The sequence below is a fragment of the Nannospalax galili genome, unplaced genomic scaffold, assembly GCF_000622305.1.
Source record: "Nannospalax galili isolate Female #2095 unplaced genomic scaffold, S.galili_v1.0 scaffold1184, whole genome shotgun sequence".
Lineage (NCBI taxonomy): Eukaryota > Metazoa > Chordata > Mammalia > Rodentia > Spalacidae > Nannospalax > Nannospalax galili.
In genome coordinates, this window is record NW_008351624.1 from 372,494 (window position 1) to 400,061 (window position 27,568).

General features: G+C 39.0%; 1 protein-coding gene across 12 annotated transcripts in view; it reads right to left on the reverse strand.

The window, feature by feature from the left end:
* Positions 1-27,568, reverse strand: part of Abi3bp (ABI family member 3 binding protein) — a 255,155-nt gene that overhangs the window by 9,844 nt on the left and 217,743 nt on the right. For all 12 annotated transcript variants that reach the window (XM_029553747.1, XM_017802040.2, XM_017802041.2 and 9 more), the window contains 8 exons: positions 27,380-27,445; positions 25,748-25,822; positions 22,086-22,160; positions 20,377-20,481; positions 18,713-18,841; positions 17,816-17,884; positions 9,300-9,509; positions 4,885-4,993 (listed from right to left, as the gene is read on the reverse strand). In XM_029553747.1, coding sequence (XP_029409607.1) covers positions 4,885-4,993; positions 9,300-9,509; positions 17,816-17,884; positions 18,713-18,841; positions 20,377-20,481; positions 22,086-22,160; positions 25,748-25,822; positions 27,380-27,445 — 838 coding nt within the window. The remainder of the gene's footprint in view (positions 1-4,884; positions 4,994-9,299; positions 9,510-17,815; positions 17,885-18,712; positions 18,842-20,376; positions 20,482-22,085; positions 22,161-25,747; positions 25,823-27,379; positions 27,446-27,568) is intronic.

Below are 27,568 nucleotides of genomic sequence, written 5' to 3' on the forward strand. Positions count from 1 at the left end.
GCTAAACCTGTTATGCTAATAAGGTATCCTACTTGCTGTACTGTGATAGGACACTAAACCTGTTATGCTAATAAGGTATCCTACTTGCTGTGCTGTGATTGGACCATTACCCCTATATAAGCTTGTGCCTTCCTGTAATAAACCAGTCACTGAACCTGGTCTCCTGTGTCTGAATGCGCTCTGCTGACACAGTCTCCTTACCAGCCCTGGGGTCCGGGACCTGGCAGAAGCAGTGACAACAGAAGGTGGCACCGGGTGAGCAGAAGAGCAGCCTCAGCACTGGGCAGGCAGAAGAGCGGCCTCAGCCCAGCATGAGCAGAGGAGCAGCCTCGACACCCGTGAGAACGAAGAAACGGCACCCATGAGAATGGAGGAGCGGCTGCCGCTGGCGGTGACCACAATGGTCCACTTGGGTTACTCAAAGACAAATGTGGCAAGATTTGTGTCAATCCCAAATCCCCAGAGAAAAAATTGATAGAAAACTAAATTCTGTACTAAGGCATTTCTGGAAGGTTTTAAAACCAGAAGAACAGTTTACAAAGGACATTCAAAGAATAAAAACTGTACAAGGGGTGATTAAGAATCCCCAAAGATTAAATAAGATACATTTCTCTTCTGATAAAGGCTTCACTAGGGATGGAGGCAGTCTTTCCCACCTAGGCCTCCCTCAGCAACCAGGTGTGGTCAATGGAGAGATGACCGGTCAATGGGAAGAGAACAGATATGGCTACAGTCAGGAGGCAGATCCAGAGCCTGCCTGAATCAGGGAACCCACAAGTGCAGGAGGGACAGGAGAAGCCCTCTGCTTCCTTAGCCCAGTGCAGGGTCAGGCAACTGAAGCCAACACCTGTAAGTGTATCAAGAATGAAAGAATACAAAAAGACCCCACATAAAATCCACCAAGTGCAAAATGACTCCAAAGGGATAACTAAAAACAGTAAAGAGCTAACCAAATTAACACCTCGTACCCATGCTATGGTACCTAACAAGGATCTATGGAGAAAACAGTTAATACGAATGGACAAAACCTTTCCATGCTTTGTGAAACCTTGTCTATGAGTGATTTAATATATGTTAACCTTCCTTCAAGTGTTTTACAGATGTGAAATCCATTTGAAAGATACCCAGAGAAGCAAAGGCCAGCTATAGCTGTAAGATTCTTGGGAGTTTTATGGTTAGGTAAAATAAAGACAGAGACTTCCAAACTATACAACTATTAAGAAAATCTACAGTACCAGGGATGGGTTGCCCCCCTATGAGCTGTTGGTCAAAGAGAGATCCTAGAGGTCCTCCAATTCACCAAGGCTATTGCCATTAATGTTGGTTGTACACTAGAAAGGTTGGTAAGGCCATGTTGCTGAAGACACTGCATGTTGTGAGGGAAGAAAAAGAAGAAGAGATGGAATTGAGACTAAGCCATAAAACTCCATTCCACTGGATTGATGCAGATGTTTGGGGAAGAAAGGATCCCCTATAATTCTACTCAATTATGGACCCCACCTACTTCACACTATGGACATGCCAAGCAATACCTGCAAGTGCAATAATGGCTCAACCAACATACATACAACTGAAAATTTTCTGATTGGATAAGGCCTGCTCCTAGGCATGGAACACACATCTGGTGCTGTAGACCAGGCCAACACTTTGTGTTGAGAAAGGCTACAGGCCCTAGTAGAGAAGCCATCACAAGTATACTGCTGTACAAGTATTCATTGCAATGAATACAGTACATCTACTGGGAAATCTTTTAGGCATTTGTATTTACATTCATATTTGTTTAAATGTGTCTACTTCCATTTGTCTTTGTAGTAGAAGAAACATCACTGAGATAGATCAGTGGCTGGCCTAAAGATGACTAATGGGGGGGGCCCAAGAAGCCACTATCTCACCATGATACAAAAGAGATTTCCCTACATCTGTCACCCCCTCCAAGGCTCAGGGACTTTAGCAGAAGATGGATGGGAAGATTGTAAGAGTGGAGGAAAGGGGTGGAGTGTCTTCCAATTGGCTAGTTCCTCCAAGGGTCAGGGCCTGCCACAGAGTGTGGACAACTGGGGAGCTGCTGGGAGCTATCTTGGAACAGAAGCTACAAGCCGTGGGGAAGCACACGAGCCATGGGAACACGCAGCATGCTGCAGCTCAAGGACAGAATGGCCTGACACTTATGGACCCGGGGTGAGATCGCAGGCTCCTGAGGCATGAGAGAATGCTAGTGGTGACTATAGTAGTCATGGTGGGGTCTGATATGGCGGGCTCTGAGCTGCGCCATGAGAGGCACAGGGCTAGGCACTGGGTACTCATTCCTTTTTAAGTTAATAAATGCACATAAATCATATTATATGGTTTGTCTTATCATTCAAGAGACCCAGAGGGAATTTGGGCGACAGCTGGGAAAGAAAAAAAAGGAGTGTGGTCCAGTGTTACTTAGTTTCTGGAATATTGTAGCCATTTGGAATTTCTGACCCAAACCAGTCTATAAATCTTTTCTATGTCTCTCTTTGCCTTGCCACTTCTCTCCTGTGGGTTAGATGCTCCAACACCAAGCTCTACTCCACCCACACTGGTGTGTGAAAGTTAGCTCAGTTTTCAGGTTTCACATTTTAAAAAAATCAGGCTAAGTGATGGAAAAATCACAAATTATTGACATGTATCCTCTAGTAGTGTAACACCTATAGTAATTTATTCAGAAACCATTTTCTTTCAGTGATTTAAATAAGGAATTCCAGAACCTCATGGGTACAGTCTGACAGTTCTCCAGTTTGCTTTTACGAAGTGATTTTATGTGCTATTCTCTGTGACCCTCATTTTCCTACCATAGTCACTGGCATAGCTCTCTTCTATTCCTCCTTCAAACCACAGCCCAAGCATCAGCTTTTCCAGGAAACTTTTCCCATCTTCCCCAGGCTTTGTGGAATGCTTTGCACTTGGGCTCTGACAGTGTTCAGGTGCACTGCTTCCAGAGCTCTTGCTACTTTGTGTAGACTATTTACTGATTAACTTCTGCTAGTCATGAGCTGAACAGCAGACACCACGTTGGTTCACAATCATAGCTCCAACACTGCTGAGTGCATCATCAGCACATCATAAATGTTAGCTAAATGGAAACCAAAACCTTCTACAAAAAAATTCAGCTTCGGTAACCTGATTCAATAGGTCTTAACATAAATGACAGAATGCATTAAATCCAGTGGTGGGGGTGGGGAGGCTATAGGAGGGTGTTGATGGGGAAGGGGATATAAAGACAATTGAGATAGTATGTATGAAATGCACAAAAATTCAATAAAAATATATTTAAAATTTTGGTTTCAAATGTCACTGGAATAACTGCTCTGCATTTTGATCATGAGCTAGTAGGTGCACTGCGAGAAGTCCTGAGAACAGCCTGGTCCAGAAAAGGAACGCAATGCATATTTACAAAGTGGCCACCTTTCAGTGAATACTTTGTACTGCACAGCTCACATTAAGTGAAATAAAAAGCAAGCAACTCAAGAGATAAACCAAGTTCTGTAAGCACAAATTTACTTCTTAAAAAGGTCCAATGAAATGATGTTGTTCTCTTTTCTTTCCTTAAAATATATTATGGTAGCTGGGGGGTGGTAGTACATAACTTTAATACTGGCACTTGCGAGGCAGAGGCAGGTGGATCTCTGTGAGATCAATGCCAGGTTGGTCTATATAGTGAGTTCTAGGCCAGCTAGAACTACAGGGAGACCTGGTTTAAGAAAAATGTATATTATGGTAAAAATAGGTTTTCTTTCTCTCAATCTTGCTAAGGAAGCAGAATCAAGATTAAGTGGACATTAACTGAAATATATGTTTCTTTTGACTAACTTAAATTTTTCACTAACAGTTACAAAACTTTTCTGTTACATCTCAAAACAGAGAACTGGTAAAAGTCATATTTGTGAAATAAATGTTATTTTTTGAACTGAAGGACTAATGTTTATACATAGTAAACCACCTAAAATTATCTACTTATTTCTTTGCCCCTAAAAAGACTGGAAGGATGTCTCTATAGCCAGAGCTGAAATGGACTCATTTGCATGGCACTAACAATGTCTACCACAACTCAGTAAACAGATGGTGATGATGAGAGCTGTGAGAAGGGAAACTTATGAAAGAAAGGAAATCTCTTCTAGGAACTCCCATACAACATGACCAGAAATATCCATGGGCCTTATTTTTCTTTTAGTAACAAAATGAGCTGATATTTTCGAATGAAAAGAATTCATAAAGCTATAATGTGAATTGCCTCATATTGATGTGTAATAAATAAAAACAGACAAATGAATTATCAAAATTCTATTCCCATTCATCGGCGTTAAAATTCCCTAAAGCAAAGGACCTCAGTATCTGGGACTAGGAAGTAGTTAAATTTTGGCTAATAAAAACTTTTCAATGACTTCCATTCCTCATCCTCTGATCTCTAGCACAAGAGTCATGTGCTTCAAGCCTAGTTTACTTCATGCATATTCCATTGATCTTGGGTCCACAGACTTCTCTAAATTTTGATATTCAAAAATCAGAATTTGCTAATGGCCTCCTATTTTTTATATTTCCAGTTATACTGTTAGTTTATAAGATGTCTTATTAGCTATATTGTTAGTTTATAAGGCATCTTATTAGCTATACTGTTAGTTTATATGGCCATCTTATTAGCTATACTGTTAGCTTATAAGCCCATTTTATTAGCTCTTCTAGCCCTAATAGCTAGCATATTTTCAAAACATGATTCCAGATGTATCTAATGTCACATTAAGAAATCCAGAGTTAAATTCAAATGAGATCCTCTTTAAGGCAGAGAAGGCATCACTCTATTCCATTGTTGAGTCTGGAGTTTCTGCACTCTCAGAGTTCACCCGGAATAGCACTGTAACTTACCTTGTATCTGGTTTAAGATTTTCTACTGTGGAGAAAGTTTGATTCGTAATTTGGATGGACTTGTTCTTCCCACTGAATGACCCATTTTCTCTGGATATAACTTCATATTCTGAAAAGTGAAGAAAACAGCAGATGCTTATTTTCATGACCCAGCTGATAATTGTTCGCGAAGCTAATAGCAGGCCAAAGCCACTCCCATAAAGAGGAGGGATGATGATTGCAGTTATACAGACATTATGATCTTTTCTGTTAAAGATTTATATTGTTTTTAACTAAGCAGTTATGGGGGGCAGGTATGTGAACAAGAGTGGCAGTGCCCAGGAAGTCCAGAAAAGGGCCTCATCCTCTGGACCTGGAATTACAGGCAGGTGTTAGCCACTTGACATGGATGCCCAAACCAAACTGAGGTGCTCTGGAAGAGTGGAAAATGCTCTTAACCTTTGATCTATCACTCTAGCCTCAAGATACCATGATCTGATCTTTCAGTAACTGTCAGTCACCAGATGGCAGGGGTTCTCAAATATTGACATTTCTGCTTTCTCTTTATCAGAACAGAGAAAAGCATAGTTAACTGATGAAGACTGATGACCCTCCAGTGGTTGCTTTGGATGTGAGTCTATGATTTGTTATGAACTGCTACTAGGAAAGACCAGCTTGGGGAAAGTACTGTATTAGGGGCAGTGCTTGAGTGGAAGCTGAGTTTCTTGCTTTCTTCTTGTATCGGTGAAGGGTCCTAGTATAAAGTATTGATACAACAAATTGGATCTTAAAACTACATCACCAATAACAGTCAAATAATAAAACACTTTTTTTATTTGGAAATATAGAATTAGTACCTACCTACTAATTCTATCAAATGCTTATTTAAGTTATAGTCCCCTCATAGTTTTCTTTGTATTAAGTAAAAACACAACCTTAAAGTCTGCATAAATTTCACTGAAAGATGGGTTTCTATGGACTTGCAGGATTCACTCATCAACAGAGAAAGACATTTGGAATAAGAGAATCTAACATACAGACTTGTTAACTTGGTTTCCTCTTCTCAACTGGGAATTATGTGAGAAGGTGATGAAGACTAAAAAGAGTGCAAAACTCCAAAGACCTCAACCACTCTACTTAAAATTAATATTTTCCCCAAGGAAGATATTTTTTTTAAAATAAATGCATATTTACATTGTGCTTTGTAAATCTTTCCTTTTTCATATTTTAAAGTGGTTCATCTTAAGTCCATGAACATAAAAATTGCTCCTACAGGGCCAGTGAGATGGATCAGTGGGTAAAAGTGTGCTGCCGAGCCTGACAACCTGAGTTCAATCCTGAGGATTCACATGATGGAAAGAGAAAATGTATTTCCTCAAGTTGTCTTCTAACCTCTACATGCAAACTCTGGAAACAGCTCTGTCTCTCTCTCTCTCTCTCTCTCTCTCTCTCTCTCTCTCTCTCTTATTTCTCTCTCTCTCTCTTTCTCTTTCTCTCTAAATAGATAGATAATAAATAAATGTAATCAGTTTTTAAAAATTGCTCCTTGTAATACTTTTGCAGAGGACTTGAGTTTGATTCCCAGCACCTGTCAGGTGGCTAGCTCCAGCTACAGGGGATCAGATACCTCTGGCCTCCACACTGCACTCACATGCACATACCCACTGCGCTGGATAGCTTCAGTGTCAACTTGACACACCTGGGTTGAGGGACCCTCAACTGAGGCATTTCCTCCATTGAACTGGCCTGTGGCCATCCATGTCTGTGGGATATCTTCTTGATTGTTGTGTGATGTGGGAGGGCCCGGCCCACTGTGGGTGGTGCCATCCCTTGGCAGGTGGGTCTGTATTGCATAAGAAAGCAGGCTGAGCAGGAGTCAGGGGAGCAAGACAATAAATAGCATTCCTCCATGGCCTGTACTCCAGCTCCTGCCCCCAGGTTCTTGCCCTGAGTTCCTACCTTGGGCTCCCGGATGAACTGTGACCCGGGATATGTAAGATAAATAAACCCTTTCCTCCCCAAGTTGGTAGTGGTCAAAGTGTTTTGTCACAGCAATGGAGAAACAAACTAGGACACCCACACACAGACACATACATACATAATTTTAAAAAATAAAAAGTATTTAAAATTTTTCTCAAACAACTGTTCTACTGACAAACATTAGCAATTATATTGTATATTCAAATTACCTGTTTAACTTTTTCCTCAGGATAAACAATGAAAACACTGATAACAATGAAAACGATTACTATTACTACCAGTAAATTAAGGCTCAAATAAGCTCATTATGTATCCAAGTTGTATGTCTAGAATATAACTGTCTTGGGATTCAAATCTATGTTGGTATCCTCTTGGAATATCATACTGCAACACCTTGAAACTATAAATTGTCTAAAGACCTTAGCTATGACTTTTTTTTTTGTATCTGTTCCTATTCAAGTATAAAAGAGACATGTAGAGAGAACTGAATTTAGATGTATTTGCTAGAAGGGAACATGTGCCTCTGACAAAAAGAAAGATTACTGAAAGAAGTCAACTCCAGAAATGAGGGCTGTGGTCCCCGCTCTGTTAGTTTTGTCAGTCCCTTATTGTAGATCCATTCTTGGGATATAAGAATTAATTTCTGTATTATCTGAGCTGCTAGTTTGTAAACAGTTCCATTTGAAATAAAGTGGTATTGAACATACATAACACAAAAAAAGGGAAAACATAGAGCCAGTCATTAGGACAATGGCTTAATGTTTCTATGTGGAATAACATGATGGCTAGGCATGGACTTATTTCTATTTAGGAATGGTGGCAGAAGAGATGTGGTCCTTATCCATGAAAATTTTATTACTGGCCTTGTGAAAGACACCAAACAGCTTATCAACATCTAGCAAGAAAATAGTTATGAAAACAATTAGTTGGATGTATAAAGTATACTTTATTCATGATCTGCTGCAATTAGAAATCTATAAAATTTTAAAATTATTACAGACGAACCAGAGGAAATCATACAATTTTTAAAAGTTAAGCCAGGACTGAAGAGATGGCTCAGCCATTAAGACCATTGGCTGCTCTTGCACAGGACCCAGGTTTGATTCCTAGCACCCACATGGTGGCCTACAGCCATCCATAACTCCAGTTCAGGGATCTGATGCCCTCTTCTGACCTCCATCAGCATTGCATAACATGGGTGCACTTACATGCATGCAGGCACTCATACACACAAAACAAAAATAATAAATAAACAAAGTTAAGTCAGACATTATTCAAGTGAATATGTACTAGACAGTAAGATATATTACTTTATTGCAACTTGATATTCCATGACTTTAGGGCAAATGAAATTTGGTAAATCATTTGGTTTTAGGAAACTATCACAGGAACTCCTTATTAGCAAATCATAAGAAAATTAGATGTTTTAAACAATGTAGATAATACTGATGGGTTGATTGACATTTAAAGATTGTTATGACAGCATTCCCCTGGCATAGCCCCAAGTGAATCAGCAGGACTAAGCAGATTCCTGGGAATACCCAAGGTGATTTGTTCTTTCTCAAAACAAAGTCTGTTTTTTCATGAGAAAGGGAAATTCACAAAATAAGGCAACTCAGCAAAGATAAGCTCTTAAACTGAAGTTACTCCCATCACAAGGCTTTGGCTAGGGAGAAATAATTGTGTTCCCCTTTATCCACAACAGAAAACATTTTCTAGTAGACCCTGATTCTCCTCACCCTCCACTTGGCCCTGCGTACTGCTCCTGTGTACTCCAGACAGCTCTCTCAGTCTGTCCTCTTCCCTGCCCGAGGAGTGTGACATCAGCAATCACACAGACTCGGGCTGCCCAGGCATTCTAGCAATCCAGCCTGTTTGACCCTCTTTGCTACTGAGAATCTAACTATATCAAACAGTAACAAATTCAAAGAATAGCTCAAGTTTCTTATTTTCCACAATCACTTTTAGAGGAACTGAGTGAGTATAGCACAAATTTTCCTGAGATGAGCAGAAAATTGTTCAGGAATTGAATTTTATTAACATTTTCGTTTTCTCCAAAGATACCTCATATACTTGTTAGTCTGCTTGAAAGTTTCTAGGTTTGAAAATTTAGAAGTTGGGTTGGTGAAAAGAAAGCTAGCTTAAAAATTATCAGCAGTGTCAACTCCTAATATATTTTCTGAAATCTTCTTGATAATGGTAAGACTAACTTCATCTTCATACTGTGAAAAGTAGTACTGAAAAGAGTGGGAGAAATGCAGCTTTAAAAGTTCTGCTCAATTAACAAGGAATCCATAACACAGACACTTTCACAATGTGTCAAAAGGACAGCAGAGCTCTGCTCCATAGGTACTTACCTTGTGCCACAGTTTGATCCAGGGTGCCCAGTTCGGAGGCACTGTGTTATCCAAACTTCCCACCATACTAACACACCCTAATGCCAGCCATGATCTTACCAGTGACAGTGTCGTTTAGTGGCTTTTCCCAGTCCAAGATGACAAATGAGGGGCACCCTTCCACGGTAACCACGGTGAGGTTGGTGGGTGGATTCTGTGGTGGACTGGTGACATTCCCTTCTGTGGCTTCCTCTGTAGGGAACCGTTTGACTGAGTCGGTGATTGAACAGGGGCTGTTGTCAGGCTTTGGAATATATCGCACATGAGGCCCTAAGAGTGAGAGAAAGAGAGGACTCTAGCATTTAGTATACAGGAAATTTGTAAAGACGACAGAGTGGAGTGAACTAGAAAATATGAGAATCCATTTGAGTACATCCAGACTCAAATTCTGAGCAAAGGGTTCAAAGTAGTACTGTGGACAACTAAAACATAGAACTCTAAAATCCTGTCTCTGGGGTGTATGATATGGATACTGGTTTTATTTATTTATTAAATAGTTTTACCTTATACTAATGCTAAGGATTAATTTGGTCTCTATGGACATGGTTTCCACCTCATAATCTGTGTAGTGAGTGAAATAAATTCTACATTAAAGTTCTAAACAAAGCCAGACTCAAAGGGATCAAGCAGTTCTGAGTTACTGACTATACCCCAGAACAAAACTCAAAAATATTTAGGAATGAGATAGTCAGCACCCAGCAAAGTAAAATTCACAGAAGAATACTAGTCATAATGAGATTAACAATACTTTGAAACCAATTTAGAATTTCAATAGAAGTTAGAATTTTTAGATTACAACAATTGATAGTTTTAATTCACATGTTCAAAGGAGTAAAGTCATGGCAGATATTAAAAAGGACCCACCCCAAAATTTCTAGAGATGAAAACTGTATGTAAGATGCAAACTACATTAGGTAGAATTAAACACATAAGATATTACAAAGCAAGAGATTGAACTTACATAAATGGCAATAAACTAACCAAAATAGAAAAACGAGTGAATACAGTGAACCTGGGAAGCTTTCAAAAGTTCTCATACTGCAAGTAATTTGAGCCTTTGAAGTAGAAAAGAGGTTCATGGGCACAAAAATATTTTCAGAAATAATGACCCCAAATATCCAAATACATAAAACGATATGCACAAATTCAGAAAGCTCAGGGAAAAAACCCTCTTAAAAAACAAATATGATAAGAACTATGCCAATCATAATCAAGTTTCTCAGAACCAACTAAAAAGAAAGTTAAAGGACACAGAAAAAAATGTCTATAACAATAAAGATAAGGGTTATGGGAGACCTCTCATTCCTCCCATTGGAAAGAATGCAAAAGGAAAAAAACTTCACGTAGAATTCAGTAACCAGTCAAAAGATAGCTTAGAAAAAACAAAAGCAAAAACCTTTCTTTCAAAACCAGCAGGGTCACATTACAGGACTTTAAAAGAAGTCTTTCAAGTATAAAGAAAAATTATACTAGATGGAAACATGGACCCATACAAAGAAAAAAAAACATGAAATAGTAACAATATAGACACACATACACAATCTTCTCTGTCCCTCTAAAATGATAACAATTTTGTGTAATGAACATATCATGTAAAAGGCAACAACGTTTGACAATAATGACCCAAAGCCAGGAGAGAAAGAAGCTATACAACTTGAGATTCTTGTGTGTGAGGCTGCTCATTATTACTAGAATGCAGCGGTTATAAGTGAAAGATGTGCACTGTAAATCCCAACATAACAACTAAAACAACAAAGGGTTACATTGAATGAGACAACAAAACAGGCAAAATGGGGTCATAACATAATCTCAAAGTAAGCTGAAGGAGAGGAAAGAGGAAGCAAAGAAGAGACAGGTTAGAAAGAAAACACAGCAGGACGCACATCTACACTAAATGTATCAGTAATCATTTTAAGATAAGGTTCTATAAACCACAAACAAAATGCAGAGATTGATAAATTAGATAAAAAGTAAGACCCAACCCTATGATGCCTATAAAAAAAATATAAAGAAACTAATGGTTAAAAATAAAAGGCAAAAATTGCAGCAATTAAAAGAAATTTTGGCTGGATACATAAATGTTAACAAATCTAATTTCAGAGCAGAGTTTACCAGAAATAAACAAACAAAAAAAAACCATGCAAAATGAATAGCCAAGGATCAATTAATCAGGAATTTACTACAATCCTAAATAATTTAAATCTGCACCTCAACATACACATTTAAAACATGGAAAGAAAAAGTTGATAGAACTTCAAATAAAAATGAATCTATAACCACAGTGACAAATATTAGAACTCCCACTGACGCGAATACACAGAAAACCAGTAAGGACATAGCGTAAGTGTACAGTGTAACCTGGTAACTTGCCCCAACTGATACAGAACACTAGTTATGGGCTGACACATATCTACTGGAGCACCCTCACAGAGACCATGGATAGATAAAAAGCAACAGCAGCTCCTGCCTCTGCAGAAGAACATGGTTAGTTCTCACTAGAAGCTCAGCTCCAAGATGGTAAATTATTCCAAACTAAGGGAAATAAAATCTCAGTTCTAGATCTTCTATTTTAGTTAATTTTAGGAATATTTGTCATTTCAATTTTAAAATAACATTTATTTTCTACCTTTTGTTATAGAATATGCTTCTTATCAGCCATAGAAATGCCAAGGCTGTTTCATAAAAAGACTTAGATTATCTAATTCTACTAAATCATCTGTTACTACTAACTGCAAATGGATTAATTTATTAATGAGTATTAACTACTTGGTTATAATTTTAAACCATTATTATTATACTCCAAAACACCCTGCAGAAGGATACAATTAAAAGCCTTTTATTTTGGAAAAAAATGTATTATTGTAATAATAGAAAATGAAAACAAACTATAAGCAATTTAGGGAAAAAAATTATCTTTAATCATCTTTATTGCTTTTTTCAATAGGAGTAACCAACAATATTCTGAATTGATTTAAAATCTGCTTCACAAGATGGAGTGCATACCTGATACTGTTATCAGGGCCAAGAATCTGTGACTAAACAGGTCACAGGCGACAAGGGAGAAATTATTACTTATTATCCTGTTAAATGGACATAGTATTGAACTAACTCTTAGTGACTTATTGTTATAACTATAGATTAGTACATCCTCAATTCTCACCAGAGAAGCTTCTTTTTGCAGCTGATGGCAATTAACATAGAGACCCACAACTAGTCAAAGTACAGAGAATAAGAGACTTGGAGGGTTTAGCCCTAAATGGAACATCTATATCACACCATCTCCTTCTAAGGCTCAGAGAGCATTGTGGAAGAGGGGGCAGAAAAATTATAATAACCAGAGGTTGTAGATGAATACAAGGAAATTGTGTTTTCCAGAAAAACAGGCAGTTGCATATACGAACCCGCAGTGCTTATGACTGCATGCACAAGACCTACATAAACCTAAGCCAGAGAAAACCCAGCACATAGGTAGGAAGAGAGCAAGAAACCACATCCCTAGCTGAGGAACTATTGGCAACTGACAGTTACTCGGGGAGATTCCATTTTCTCTAAGGGTATGACTTAGGGTAGGTTGACCAGGCTCTATGGGATGGACACACATGGAGCATTTGGAGAACAAAAATTAGATTAAATAGGTCTTAAAAAATACTAGAGAACATGAAGCAGGGAAGGAGGTAGGAGTGAATCTGAGATTAGATGGGGAGGAGATCTGTATATGATCAAAAACTGTATAAATTCTCAAATAAGGAAAAATACAATAAAAAAGAAAATAGGTAATAAACATCAAATATGTTAAATTATTGTACTGCTATATTATCATTATGTATTAATGTGATTTAAGAGCAAGAGTATTCTTGGCATTTATTGATTGACATTTAATTGGATATTAAAAAATATAATTTTGATAGTGTCCCCCCAAAAGAAAGAGAAAATATGAAGCACATAAAAAAATTTATATTGACTATTCATGTACCACCACGTCCAGCCTTATTCCTTAAATATTTCTAAATAGAAAACATATACAGGAGAAAATGTACGTCTGCAAAAGTTCTACTCAGAAATATGTGAATTCTTCAAACACAGTAAGTTAAAAACTGTTGGTAAAGACACTACATATGAGTTATAGAACAAACAAGGAGATATCAAGCTGGTGGCGACATCAAACCTCCATCTCTACCGACTAGCTTTCATAGTACTAGAAGGTGCTATGCTTGCTACTGGCAGAGGAAGGTAATCATCAGTCTTACTCAGCTGTGAACCCTGTGAGCTACAATAACAGCTGAATGTCTGAGCCCTAAAAGACTCCTAGACAGAGGGAGAGACAGTCACCCCTCGCACCCAATTGGTCAGCTTCAATTGCATGAGGGGGCGGGTCTAAGGACAGACACAAGGAAGCCCGGAGATGGTGGGAAGTTTGGCATCTTGGTGGCATTCTGGCGGTGGCCAATCTGAAATGCTCAGCTGAGATGTAAGGGGAAAAAAAGCCCACATGTGCATGCTTTTGTAAGAAATGCTCTCCTGGGTATCATAAACTCTATAGGAAAACCTGAATACATTGTGTTGGTTTCATTGGTTGGTCTTAAGGACAGCATGGGGACATGGGGAGAAGGTCGCAGCACACCTCACATCTGGGAGCTGAGAGTGCTGGGCCTCCCAGAAAAGAATTTGGCTTTACAGAGTACATACCTGATACTGTTATCAGGGCTAATAACCTGTGCCTACACAGACCATAGGCCAAGGACGAGAACCTACTACTATCATTCTGCTAAACAGACATAGTATAAAATTAACCCATAATGACTTCTTGTTGTACTCACTGATTTATGCATTTCTCAACTCTCACCAGAAAGTTTCTACTTGTAGCAGACGGTGATTAACAGAGAGACTAACAACTGGTCAACATGCAGAAAATAAGAGTTTAACCCTACTCTTAAGATTCAGAGATCACTGGGGAAGAGGGGGCAGAAGACTGAGAGAGAAGAGCCAGAAGTGGTAGATGAACACAAGCAAACTGTGTTGTCTGGACACCACAGAATAGTTGCACAAATGGGCTCACAGTACTTATGAAAGCATGCACAAGACCTGTAATACCCAAGCCAGACAGGGACCCAGCATGGATGGGGGAGGTAGGCAGGAAGTTCCAGTTCAAGCTGAGGTGCAATTGGCAATTAACAGATGCTAAGAGAGGAAAATTTCATTTTTTTTATTGATATGATGCCTGGTAGGATGACCAGACTCCAAGGGATAGATCCATAGCCAAAAACATTTAGGAAATACAGATTATACTTGATAGGTCTTAAAAAAAGGTAAATAATAATAAAGGACATGAAGTTGTGGGGGATAGTTGTAAGGTAGGAGAGAGGAAGGTAGTCTGAAATATGAGCAAAACGTATGAAATTCTAACATGAATAAAAATATTTAAAAATAAAAATCTAAATTATATACTAAAATGGAAAAAGCTTGAACATACCAAAAATGAAATCCAGATAAACTTATACACACACACACACACACACACACACACACACACACACATACACACGAAAAGAGTGTTTGATATACTTAGTCATTAGGAAGACACAAATTAAGACCATAATTTTATACCACTTCACACCTATTAAAAAGGCCAGGTGTGGTGGCGCACACCTTTAGTCCCAGTGCTTGGGAGGCAGAGGCCGGTAGATCTTTGTCAGTTCAAGGCCAGCCTGGTCTACATAGTGAGTTTCAGGACAGCTGGTGCTACAGGGAGACCCTGTCTCAAAAAGACAAAAAAAAAAAAAAAAAAAAGGAAAACACTTTAAAAACAGACTATGCCAAGCATCAGTGAGGAGGTAGAAGAACCAGGGCTCTCATTGATGCTGTCAGAAAAATGTTAAGCAACACAGCCCCTTAGAAAAGCTTCACATTATCTTGTGGAGAATGGGGAACACTCATTCACTGCTGGTGGGAGTATAAACTCATGCAACCCCTATGAAAAACAGTGTGGAAAACTCTTAAAAAACTAAAAATGAACCTACCATATGACCTGGTTATACCACTCCTTGGTGTATACCCAAAGGATTCATCCTATTGCAGAGACACTTATACAACCATATTTGTTGCTGCTCTTTTCACAATAGCTAAGAGATGGAAGCAACCTAAGTGCCCCTTAACTGACAAGTGATTAACCAAAATGTGGTATATTTACACAATGAAGTTCTACTTATCAGTAAAGAAAGATGAAATAATGAAATTTCCAGGTAAATGGATGGATCTAGAAATTGTTATACTAAGTGAAGTAACACAGACTCAGAAAAACAAAAGACGTATGTTCTCCCTCATATGTGGATCCTACCACCAAATCCTTAAAATTGATGGAATCCCACCGAAATGGGCCAACAGCCCACAGAAAACATGATGCAGAAACCTGAAAGTTCAGTGCTTTGCCACAATGAGAGGAAGATCATCTCACACCTATCACCCCCTCCAATGCTCTGGGACTTTTGCAGAATAGATTGGGGAAAGAATTTAACAGGAAGGGGTGCAATGTTACCTGGAAGTGTCCTCTGACCGCTATGCTGGCAAGCTATAGGCACACCTCCTTCTTGCACTTATCAAGGCCTGGGGGGGGAATCAGTTACCCCTCCCAATCAGTCGCCTTAGCTGCATGTGGGAGAGGGGCTAAGGATATACAAGCCAAGAATATCATAAGGCATCTCTCTCGCTATTTTGTGCAGCTGTCCAGAAGTCACAGGATCTATATCTGAATGTGGACTTTCCAGCACAGCCATAAATGGGGGGGGGGTGCCCAATCTTCTGTGAATAAACCCCTACTCTATGTCCTGTTAACAAGCCCAATAAACTAGTTGGGATTTAAAAAAAGAAAGAAAAATAAAAGACTTAATTGGACAAACTCTAAAGCTTCAAGAGCATGATGTCTCTTTATAAGCAATACTGTTATGCAATAAAATATATGTATATTTTGTGGGGAAAAAAAAGAGTTCACTGTTGCGTCAATTGTGGCCTCATGGACAAGACCCATGGCAACTCCATCAGACAAGGGCCCAGAGTTGAGCAAAGGAAATGGGTGGCAGGCCAGCCCTAGCCTGGGAACTGCTTGGGACTGATTACTGCTTGGTGAGGGAGAGTAGACCGTCCTTAGTCCTTAAGATCTTCAGATAGGCTGACTAGACTCCGGTGGATGAACTTGCACTGAAGGACACTTGGTTACAAGTACTTGACCAAATAGGAGTTTGTAGCAGGAGGTCTCCAAAGATGGCTTGGACCCAGGGCCCTGGGATTCAGCAAGAATTCACTTCACTTCTTGGTCCGCAAATAGCCCGCCAAAAGGAGCCCACGCCTCCTTACCCTGCTTGCGGGCCCAGTGACTGCTAACAGACTGTGTGGCGGGGACCAATCAGAATACGATACCCTCACTAAAGGGACTTGGGGGCTGAGAAAAGGGAGATATAAGGTGTGCCTCCTCCTGCATTAAATAAGTCTGCAGCACCTCGCCTAGTGCTTGCTTCTACCCGACTCCCCAGGTCTGTGTGTCATAACCCCGCGCCTCTTATCCCCTAATCCGCAGGGGACTCGATCCAGGTTAGGGTCTTCACAGGTGGCCTGAGGAAAACCCGCAAAAGGAGTTAACATGTATGTTGGAATGCATGAGGGCCAGTGTGTGGGGGTGAGGGGCGTTGGAGAGCATGGATGTGGGAGGGGTGGTCTAGAGTTAATTAAGAACTGTTGTATGAAATGTACAAAAGCTCAATAAAAACCTTAAAACAAAAGAAAACAGTTTCACAGTATCTTATTTTCCAAATCTATGAAAGGAGGCTACTCCCCCAGTTCTTGGTTTGACCTTGACTATGTGTGTGCTTTCTCAATGTATACTGGCACATAGTATATAAAAAGAACCTCGAAATGTGGTGATTTGGATGCCACATCTCTTTTGGATGCTCCTCCCGGTTTACTGCTTGCTCTTCATTCTGGTGATCAGAACTTGTGTATGTGGGGTGGACCTAAGGCTAATCACCAGAAGGCCACCTACACCTGCTACTATATAGTCATGCACAACTGACCCCAGCTGACATGCAGGAATGTGAAAAAAAACAATATTTTAGCAAGCTACAACATTTATACAGTGACACTACCAAAAGAGTCTTACTAAAAATCAAAACTGGGCCGGAGAGATAGCTCAGTGGGTTAAAGCACTGTCTGCTCTTGCAGAGAACCTGACTTTGGTTCCCAGAACTCACATGCCAGCTAACAGCTGTCCCTAACTCCACTTTCAGGGGATCCAATGCCCTCTTCTGGCCTCTGTAGAACTTGCATGCAATGGTGCACTTACATCCATACAGGCAAAACACTCATACACATAAATAAAAATAAATTTTAAAAAATTTAAAGAAATGTCATTTGTGGTTGGAGAGATGGTTCAGTGGTTCAAAGTACAGGCTGGGTTTCCTTTTCTGGCCTCCATGGGCACTGCATGACACAGGTGCACTTCCATATATGCAGATAAAATACTCATACACACAAAATAAAAATAAATAAATAAAAATTTTTAAATCAAATCAAGTCATAGCCAAACATACCTGTGAATCTCGGCTTCCCAAGATGATCAGTTTCTTTTGTTGGGCTTGAGCTAAAGTTGGATGCACTACCTGAGAATGAAAAATAATGGACAATTTTGGTGAACGATAAAGTTTATGTACAGTGAAAAAAGAGTCAAGATGAAATCTAGTCAAAATTCTACCTAGATAAATTACTTTTAGTTTCTTTTCCTTTACTAGCATTCATATACATATAAAATATAGATATGATAATGAAGATAAATTACCTGGATAAATTACTTCTAGTTTGTTTTCCTTTACTATCATATATATATATATGATAGTGAAGATAAATTACCTAAATACATTACTTCTAGTTTTTCTAGAAAAAAACTAGAAGTAATGTATCTAGGTAGAACTTATCTAAGCAGGAAAACAAACTAGTTCCAGCTGACCTGGAACTCACTATGTAGATCAGGCTGGCCTCAATCTCTTAAAGATCCATCTGTCTGTGCTTCCCAAGTGCTGGAATTAAAGTTGTGTGCCACCATGCCTGACTATAATATATTTTTATCCAAAATAAAAGGCCTTTAATTGTGTCCTGCTACAGGGTGTTCTGGGATATAATATTAATGGATTAAAAGTATAACCTAGCAGTTAATACTCGTTAGTAAATTAAGCTATTTGTAGTTAGTAGTAACAGATGATTTATAAGAATTGGATAAACTAGATCATTTTATGAAACAGACTTGGCACTTCTATGTCTGCTAAGGTAAGATATAACAAAAGATGGAAAATAAATGTTATTCTTAAATTTAAATGACAAATATTCCTAAAATGGACTAAAATAGAAGATCTAGAACTAAGATTTTATTTCCCCTAGTTTGGAATAGTTTAGTATATTGGAACTAAGCTTCTAGTGAGAACTAAGATACTAACCAAGTTCTTCTCCAGAGGCAGGAGCTGTTGGTGGCCTTTTATCTATCTCTGGTCTCTCTGAGGGTGCTCCAGTAGATGTGAGTGCTGCTTCCAGGGGTGAGGAAGTTACTCGTCCTGAGGAAATGATTCCTGTAATGCAGAACCAAAGCAAGAAGGTTTTATAGAAGCACTGCCAAGTTTCCCATTTATTTATTCAGTAAATGTTTATTAAGCACGTACCATGTGACTTGGCACTATCAGTCAGGCTTGGAGACCAAACAAGACCTAGTTCTTGATGGAGATAGATGCACGAGCCAAGGATGTGTGAAATAGCACAGATATTGTGAAAGAACTGCATAAGGTCACAGAGGGGACAAGGAGAGGGAGTGGTTATGTCTATGGGGGAGACAGAGGGTGTTGAGTGGAGAGATTCGTGTCTTTACAGAATAAGGGCCAATAAGAGGAGATGTGATTGGTAGGAAGAGATAAGAGCTTTAGTAAATGAATCATGTCAGGAAGCAGGAAAAAGTTTGGTGAGGAAAGAAAAGGCCCTGATACAGCTGAGTGTGGAAGCCCAAGGAAGGACAGATCATGAAAGAACTTTAGATGATTGCTATAGATGATAATTTTAGTAATAGGGACCATGAAAAGATTTCTAGTGGGAAAATAACATGAAAGAATGAGACAATGATGAATGGCTAGCATACAAGTCTGGTGTGACAGAAAATTCAGGAGAGGAAGGCAATTATGTAGGTAAGGGTTGGAGAGCCACAATAGAGGTAGAGGGACTGGATGGAACAGGTCAGATCTGGAAAATGTCAAAGAGATGGAATGGCCTGACTTAGGGATTAACTGGCAGACATAGAAGATGGCTGGACTCCCTAAATGGAAATGAGGTGAAGCTTTGCTTAGAACTGTATCAATCTTTACTGGTTCTTAATTTCACTCATTTACACATTTGGTTATCACTTATCAAATTTCCTCTATTTTCTAAGCACTGGATTTGGTCACAGAGTTCATAAGCTAACAGAGGAAGACATGTATACAAACAAGCATCAAACAACTTGTCCTTTGTTGCAACAGAGGTATATTCTGAACACACTGTATAGTGGCAATGCTAAGACTTCTTTAGGGAGCTCCAAGACAGATGAAGTATGGATGGGTCCAGACCTAGCAGGGTCATTCTATAAGGCAGGGTGGACAACACATACCTAGGCATGGCTGTAAGAATTGGCTTGACTACTCAGATCCCTTCCCAAGTGCCTTAACACTAGCATTGGCATGAAGCTGAGTAGACAGAAGGTTTCAGTGAGATGTTCAGGACTTCAGTTTATAAGATATAATGAGAAGTCAGTGACAGGGTATCATATTTTCCACTGTCCCCAGGGGCTTGGCAATGTACAGCACCTCACACTCCAAAATAATCCACTTGTTGAAGGCTAAGAGCTATGTTATCTCTAGCTTCAAGAATGCAGACATCTAAGAACAAAACTGGACTAGATGCAGGGGAATGGTTTCTTTCACTCCACCCATAGTCAGACTAGTATCCAGTCTTTGGGGCCAACACAAACATGTGTCACACATGCTAGTCGTTTGCCATTATCTAAACTTGCATTCCAAGAAGGGCTGGGTTAGCTAGTAAAATGAAATCATGGCAAGAGAAGGAAGGTGAATTATGGACATACCTGCACTTCCTGGCTTTCCAGTGACATTATTTGGTGGTAAAGGTTTTCTCTGTGGGGGCACAGGTCTAGGTGGCATAGGTGGGCGACGTATTCCTGGGATTGTAGCTAAGAGATATTATAGGTACATAAGAATTTACTATGCAAAAGTTAGTTTGAAATAAACAATCTTTCATACGTATCAGAGTAAAAGCTAACAGATTTTATAGAAAAGTGCATAGGAGTAATTTGTAGTAATAGTATTCTAAATTAATGCTCAAGGATAATGAATCACATAAGTATGTGCAAAACATTTATAATTTTAGGTAAAATATGTGAGTTGAAAGGATGTGTATAGAGAGAATTCAACATCTTTCCTTTCCTATGCAGACTCAAAAAGCAGCATTCTGAACTTCATCATCCTCAATTGCCTTTGATTTGGGGACTACAATTCCTTACATTATTTTACCTTTTATTTAAGCATACATATAATTTCTTCTTTTGTGGGCTTCATCCAGTCACCCAAGTAATTATAATTAAACCTTTGAACTTTTCAAATAATTACATCAAAGTTGCCCTCATGGCAGAAACAGAAATCTGGGGACTGTGGAGAGTGAGGTCAACATGGTTCACCCACTCCAGAGCTCTTGTACAGGGTTGCCAACCCAAGAAATGACATAGTTATCCAACTAGTTTATGTAATAGACAGGGGGAAAAGGTATTTTTTTTTATAGTTTGTGCAATGCAGTAGGCTTTGCACAAAGGTTGGCAAAACCAAGTGTGTCTGGAACAGTCCACCTTAGTCAAAACTTTAAGCTTTATGTTATAGTTTAAAAATGTATCTCTTTCTTTACATTATCTGTTTGTTTTAAAGTCATCAAGAGGGGTCTGGCAAGATGGCTCAGCAGTTGAGAGCACTGACTGTTCTTGCAGAGGACCTGGGTTTGGTTCCCAGCACCAACATGGTGGCTAGCAACTGTTTGTAACTCCAGTTCCAGGGGAATCCGACACCCTCTTCTGACTTCTGTGAGCACTGCATGACATGAATGCACGTAACACATGCAGGCATAACACTTATACACATAAAACAAAAATAATAAATAAAATATTATAAAACAAAATATCAAGAAACATTCTTTACCAAGGAAAATATTACATGGTTTGAAATATTTCAAAGCATAGTAGGGGAAGAGAGAAAGGAAGGAAGGTAAAGAAAGACAGGAGAGAGGCAGGAGAGTCTGTCCACGTGCTTGCTCAGCAATGGAGACATTAACCATGAGAACTGGTCTCACAATATCCTTTTAAAAAGCAAAGATACTTGGAATTGCTGGCCTCATAAATTTTTCTATTATAAATAACATGCTCTCAAAACAGAAATCATTTCAGAAAAAAAGGATGTCATAATAAATCACACTAGATCAAGACTTAAATATATTAAAAACCAGCTAAAGTCCATAGCAACTTTGTACTACTTATCCATTGTGGCGCCTCAGAATATTATAGAAAGTAATCACTAATTAGCACCCCACTGAAGTTTCTAAGTAGTATTTAATTTGTGCACAGAACACTTTGTTTTCCTCAAATGGAATGTTTCTGCAGCAGCATGCATCTACTACTAGCACAGTTCTCACCCACACAGGTCCTGCAGATGTTGTTACACACATGCTAGTGCAGTTACTGTGCAAATTTCAGAGCCTAGCTGGTGTAGGGGACATCTGAATCTTGATCCTCACCTGGCTTTCTTGTAGTATGTGTGTCCACTGACACATTTCTACCAGTACTTGATGGCTTCGGTGCTTGCTTTGTTCCTAGGAAGAGAGGTAATGAGCAGGAATAATTGTATAGTACAAACATGCTGAATGTTCCCTGTCAAGGGCACTTGGTGGAACTGTCAGGGAGCTTGTGCATTTTTGGCAGAGCAGGGACAATGGTGCTTTTTGCTCATTTTCATTGTCTTCTACTGTCTGAATGCACAAAAAATCTTCAAAACCCAGTGTTCACTTGTTCTGTTTCCTTGTAAAGCTGGAACTGGGCTGTGGGTTGTGGTTTTGTCCCAACATTCCACAGCATTCATGCTGTACTGCTTTCCTGGGAGGTACTGCCTCACCCAGGCAGAATTTCACCAAGGGCGAGTGGCCATTTTCTGCCAGTGTTTATGGGTACATTTTGTGGTTAGAAAGATAATTCCTCCAATTCCTCTATCCCCATAAAGAAACCTCAGAAATCCAGTGTGGTTGGGTTTAAACTTAATAAGCTGTCTTAAAAATATCCTTGTCCAAGCATTGTCTAGATTGTTGAGGATTTTTATCTTTAGGATTTCTAATGTAGTCCTGGATTGACCTAGAATCCCAAATTGTTGTTTGGAAGAAAATGAACTGAAAATTACTTTGTGTGATTTTTTTTTGTCTCCTAAATTCCTCAGACATGATGGTTATTATTTGATCATTCACTTAAGTACCTGGGGATAGGTTTTGAGTAGCTTCCTTAGAGTGTAGGAAACCAATCAATGTGTTTCATCCAAGCTTGTTATTACTCTTTTACAGTATAAAATAATCATTCCTGATGTATCTGACCATCTTTATTTAAAAAAGAATAGACATTGTTTTTGAAACTTAATAATTATCACTTCAGAAATAATCAATAATCCTGAAAAAATTCATACTCTGATGAATACTGTAATTTATATTAAAGAAAACATGTTTAATATACTAATCAGTCTATTAACAATGACCACCATGGTGTCTGAATGCCAATAAATTCTGATTTTAGAGCTATGTTCCAGGGAGCATGAGGGACAATATTTAAAGTATAGGCAGATACATTGAACAAATATACAATAGAAGTTTTCCTTGTTAAGAATGAATTACATTTCCATATTAATTTTTAAATCCATTGCTGAAGCTATCACTGAAATCTCAAACCCTTTGTATAACTCATGGGGAATGTTTATACAGAACTATGAATAGAGTGTTGCTTATTTGTGCTAGGGAAAAATGATTCTGTGAGCAATAACTATGTTTTATAACTAGCCACAGAGAGGCATGGCTCAGGCAAATGGCTCAGGCGTCTTCCTGTGCCAGGCTGTCCATGTTACCAGGAGGTCAGGGAAGTGGACATATGAGTGGCTATTCTAGGAATGGCATCTGGGAATAGCAAATACTTCTATTGTGCCACTGATATGACTTGGCTTGGTGAGGTTTGGTTTGCCACTGTTTCTCAAAGGTAAAAACCATAGCTACATAAACACACAAACACTCTAGAAGGGCAGTAGGCTGTGTTTACCTTCAGTAGATCCTCTTCTCATCCCTTCTCCAAATCTTTCTGTCCCTAAAGGACAAAATATTTGGATCTAATACTGTCTAAACACTCTGCATATTTACTGCCTGATCTGAGCTTTACAAGGCTTCTCTGCAGGAGATACCATCCAGGACCCAGAGCTGAGGAAATCCAAGATTAAAGAAGCTGCGCAAGGTCTCATAACTAGAACGTGCAGGGATTCAGAACCACATATTCCCAGCTGCAAAGCCTCTTCCTTACACACTAAGTCCTCCTGTTAGCTCTCCCTCCTCGTCCTCCTCACAATGTTTTTTACTATAGCCCTGGAACAACATACTCCCTTTTTTGTGGGCTAGGGTGCCACCACTATATGAGAGTTACTGGCCTTGGATAGCAAGCATCTGTCATGTAGCCATGACACTAGTGTGTAAAACTCTAAAAATAGCTGCATGCTTTCAGCAGTCCCTTTAGGGCACATGCAGATCCACCAGGCCACAGGATAAATGCCCACTGAGAAAGGGAGTTGGAAATTAAGGGAAAGAAGGAGGAAGGCAGAAGGGACAGAGAGGACCAAGAGGAGAAGTGGAGAGAGAAAGGAGGAGGAGGAATAAATTAGAGGAAACTAGAATTTTTCGGTCTCTTTCTATACAGGTAACAATAAAGGCAGCATGCCATCATGATCCCTAAATGCAAGTAGTCAAGTCTATAGCACATCAACTAGTAACTGGACTTTGCTCAGCCTTTTCAACTGGATAGAAGATGGTAGTATATGATAGCATTGAGAAGGGCCCATGTGAAATGTAGCTGTGGGGTTCAGAGGAGAGAGCTGCAGAAAGGAGATGGAGCGCTAGGCTCTGAACAACCCGTGAACTGCTGTGTCGGAGGGAAGCAGCTGAAGGCCAAAGGCAGCAGAGAGACAGTGGGAGGAGAAAATAAAAAAGAAAGCCAGTTCATATGAAAGATACTATATAAAATGGATCTTCTGGAATTGGCACCGAAACAGACAATCTGGCCCAGGCTGTGACCTGAATTCTTTTTCTCTCAGGCACAATTAATTGACACTACAGGGCAGTTGACTCTGGAAACATAAGACTGGAACGTCAGCATGAGCCCACCATCCATTGCCATGTGGGAGTTCTCCAGAAATCTCCAGATTTTCATAGTTCACCACTTAGCAATTTATTGTTCAAAATGAAGTAATGATTTGGGGTATTTCTAACCATAGCAACAAAAACTTTGCAAACAAACACATCAGTTTCAACTGTATCAGTGGAAATCTATTTTCAGATAAATCAGTGACTACCTCCTGTGAGCAAAAACGGGCGATATTTACAGAGGACTGTTCTCTGTGCCCTTGCCTCCAAATCTTAGCACCTGGCTAAAATGTCAGGGGCAACAAGCCAGTAGCCTGGAAGATTTAGTCACATTCTAGAAAAACACATTCCTCACCCCAAGGAGTCTGTTTTCTCCTTGTGTGGCACACTCCACATGGGGCACTAAGTGTGGTTTCCCCATTAGGATAAAGAAAGAAGAGTCTGAGGCTCAGATGTCTAACAAAGTCTGCCAGATTATGTTTCAAGATAGATTCAGAATTACATTTTGTCTGATATAATGGACCTTCAATCAATGATAGATGAACAGCTAGCTAAACAGTTCAGTAGTTTTCATCTTCAGAGAAAATTAGACTGCTTAGGATAAAGGTCAGCACATTTCTTCTGCAAATGGTCTGCTGCTTGTTTAAATTTCACATCCCAGACTGCTAGAAGTTAAAGGTCTTCAAGAAAATTGTGATGGTACCTGTGAGAGATTATAAACTTGAAAACTATGCAATTACAAAGACCAGTCTACGCATGGAAAGAGTTTTGGAGTTTGGGGAAATAATCACTTTTATCCTTTCCATCTGCAATCCATATTTCATCAGAATTTCTTATGAAGTAAGATTATATATGGCAGCTAATTTAGTAAATTAGGTTTAGAAAAGTGAAATTTTCTTTTTCAATGTTTTTACAAATAATTTTCAAACTAATAAAAAAAATTGACGTATAAATCCAACAAACTTATACAGGATGGATAGCATTTAGTTTTGACACAACTGAAAAGAAATGACTGTGGCTATTACCTGTTCCCACTCCATTTCCACTGGGCATCCTGCTGGGTTTGGGTTTAATAGGTCTTGTAGCTGTCCTGTTCAGAACTATAATAAGGTGGGAATTAAAGAGTTCAGACATTTCCTTATTAGACGTTTGCAGCCAAGAAAAACAAAACTTTTCAGAGGATTGAAAGCCATTTAACTAGGCAATAAGTAATGGTGACTTACCAAAAAATATGGTTCAGTATAGAGAAAGCACATTCTGATATGAAAATCATAGACTTTAAAGTGAGAATGGAGACATGTCTTTACTGAGATGGTTACTGGGCTCTAATATTTGTCTTGAACAAGTAGCTAGCAAGGGAATTTATAATTCTAAGTGGAAAATATCTTGCCTCACTTCATGTGTATGTATTAGATACATTCCAAAATAGAATTGAAGAAAAATCAGGATTACATATGTCTAATGAAAAAAACAAGACCCAAAATATATTTCCTGTCAGGGCCTCAATTCAGAAGTTAGTAGTCCTTTCATAGGAGTCTGTAGATACTGTTTCTTTATAATAATTATTGCATACATCCACTACTGAACACTGAGTCATGCAAAAACAGTTTAAACCTCTCTCCTACTCTGTAGAAAACCACAGTGCTGAGTGTGCTTACATGCTGGGGCCAGTTTGCTTACCTTTGAATCTCTTGTACATGGTAAGCACTCATCCATTATCCATTGTATTATTATTTTTATTTTATAGAAATGTTTAATCAGTCACACATTAGGCTCTTCCCAACTATTGTAACAAAGTCACATGCAAACATATTTGCTTATAAATTATTTTTGTGCCTAATTACCTTTAGGAGTTAGAGAATACAGCCAAAATGTGGGCTCTCTATATTCCAAAGAATATAAAAAGTTGTCTCCTTTCTCTTACATATCTGGCTATACATTCACAAAGAACCTTCTTTGGGAGAGCTTTTACCATTAAGTGCTTTAAGAACACTTCTTTGAATCAGTATAAAAGGATAGGAAACACCAGAGACTTTAGTCTGGTTCTAAAACGCTTGAGCTTTAGCATGAAAACAATTTGCGCAAACCAAATCAACCTTTCTGAGTTGGTCTTTTCTTAAATGAACTCCAAAGATGGTAGTCTAGGATCTTTGGCTAATTTAGTAAGCTTAAAGTATTTCTCAATACAAAACTATAATTTTATTTTTGCTATGTATATGTATGTTTATTCTTTGAAGGGATAAAATAAAACTCTTGTCTCTGAAACTATAAGCCTTTTTCTACCATGACAGCGCCCACCACACACACACCAGGAAGAGAAATAACATAATTATCATAGAGAATTGAAGGTATGTACGATGTATGAACAAAGACATTTAAAACATTTTATATCAGTTAAGCTCCACAGAGGTCTCTGAATCTGAACGTGTGGGTAAAACCTTTGTTGTCATATCACTTCAATGAATTCATCAGTAGCTCTTCAAGTATCCACAGGGATCAGAATTGCTGTATGTCCTTTATCGCAACTTAAGGCAATATCCTGGTTCCTTCCCCTCCTTGACACTTCCACTTTTGTCAAATTTGGCTGTTTCAGTCCACTCTATAACTTTCCCAGCCTTCTGACTGCTTAGGTCATCAAAGAAAGAAAAACTACCTACCAGGTCTGATGTGTGATTTGTCCGGTATCCTGGGTCTCACAGGAGCAGTGTACAATCTGTGTGGTGCTGAAATAGAAGAAACACTTTATATTCAATAACTAATACTTCAAAGCCCGTTCAGTAGAGATTTATTATCTTAGGGAACAACAAAACTGTACATTTCATGGGGAAGTAGAGAAGACATTCTGA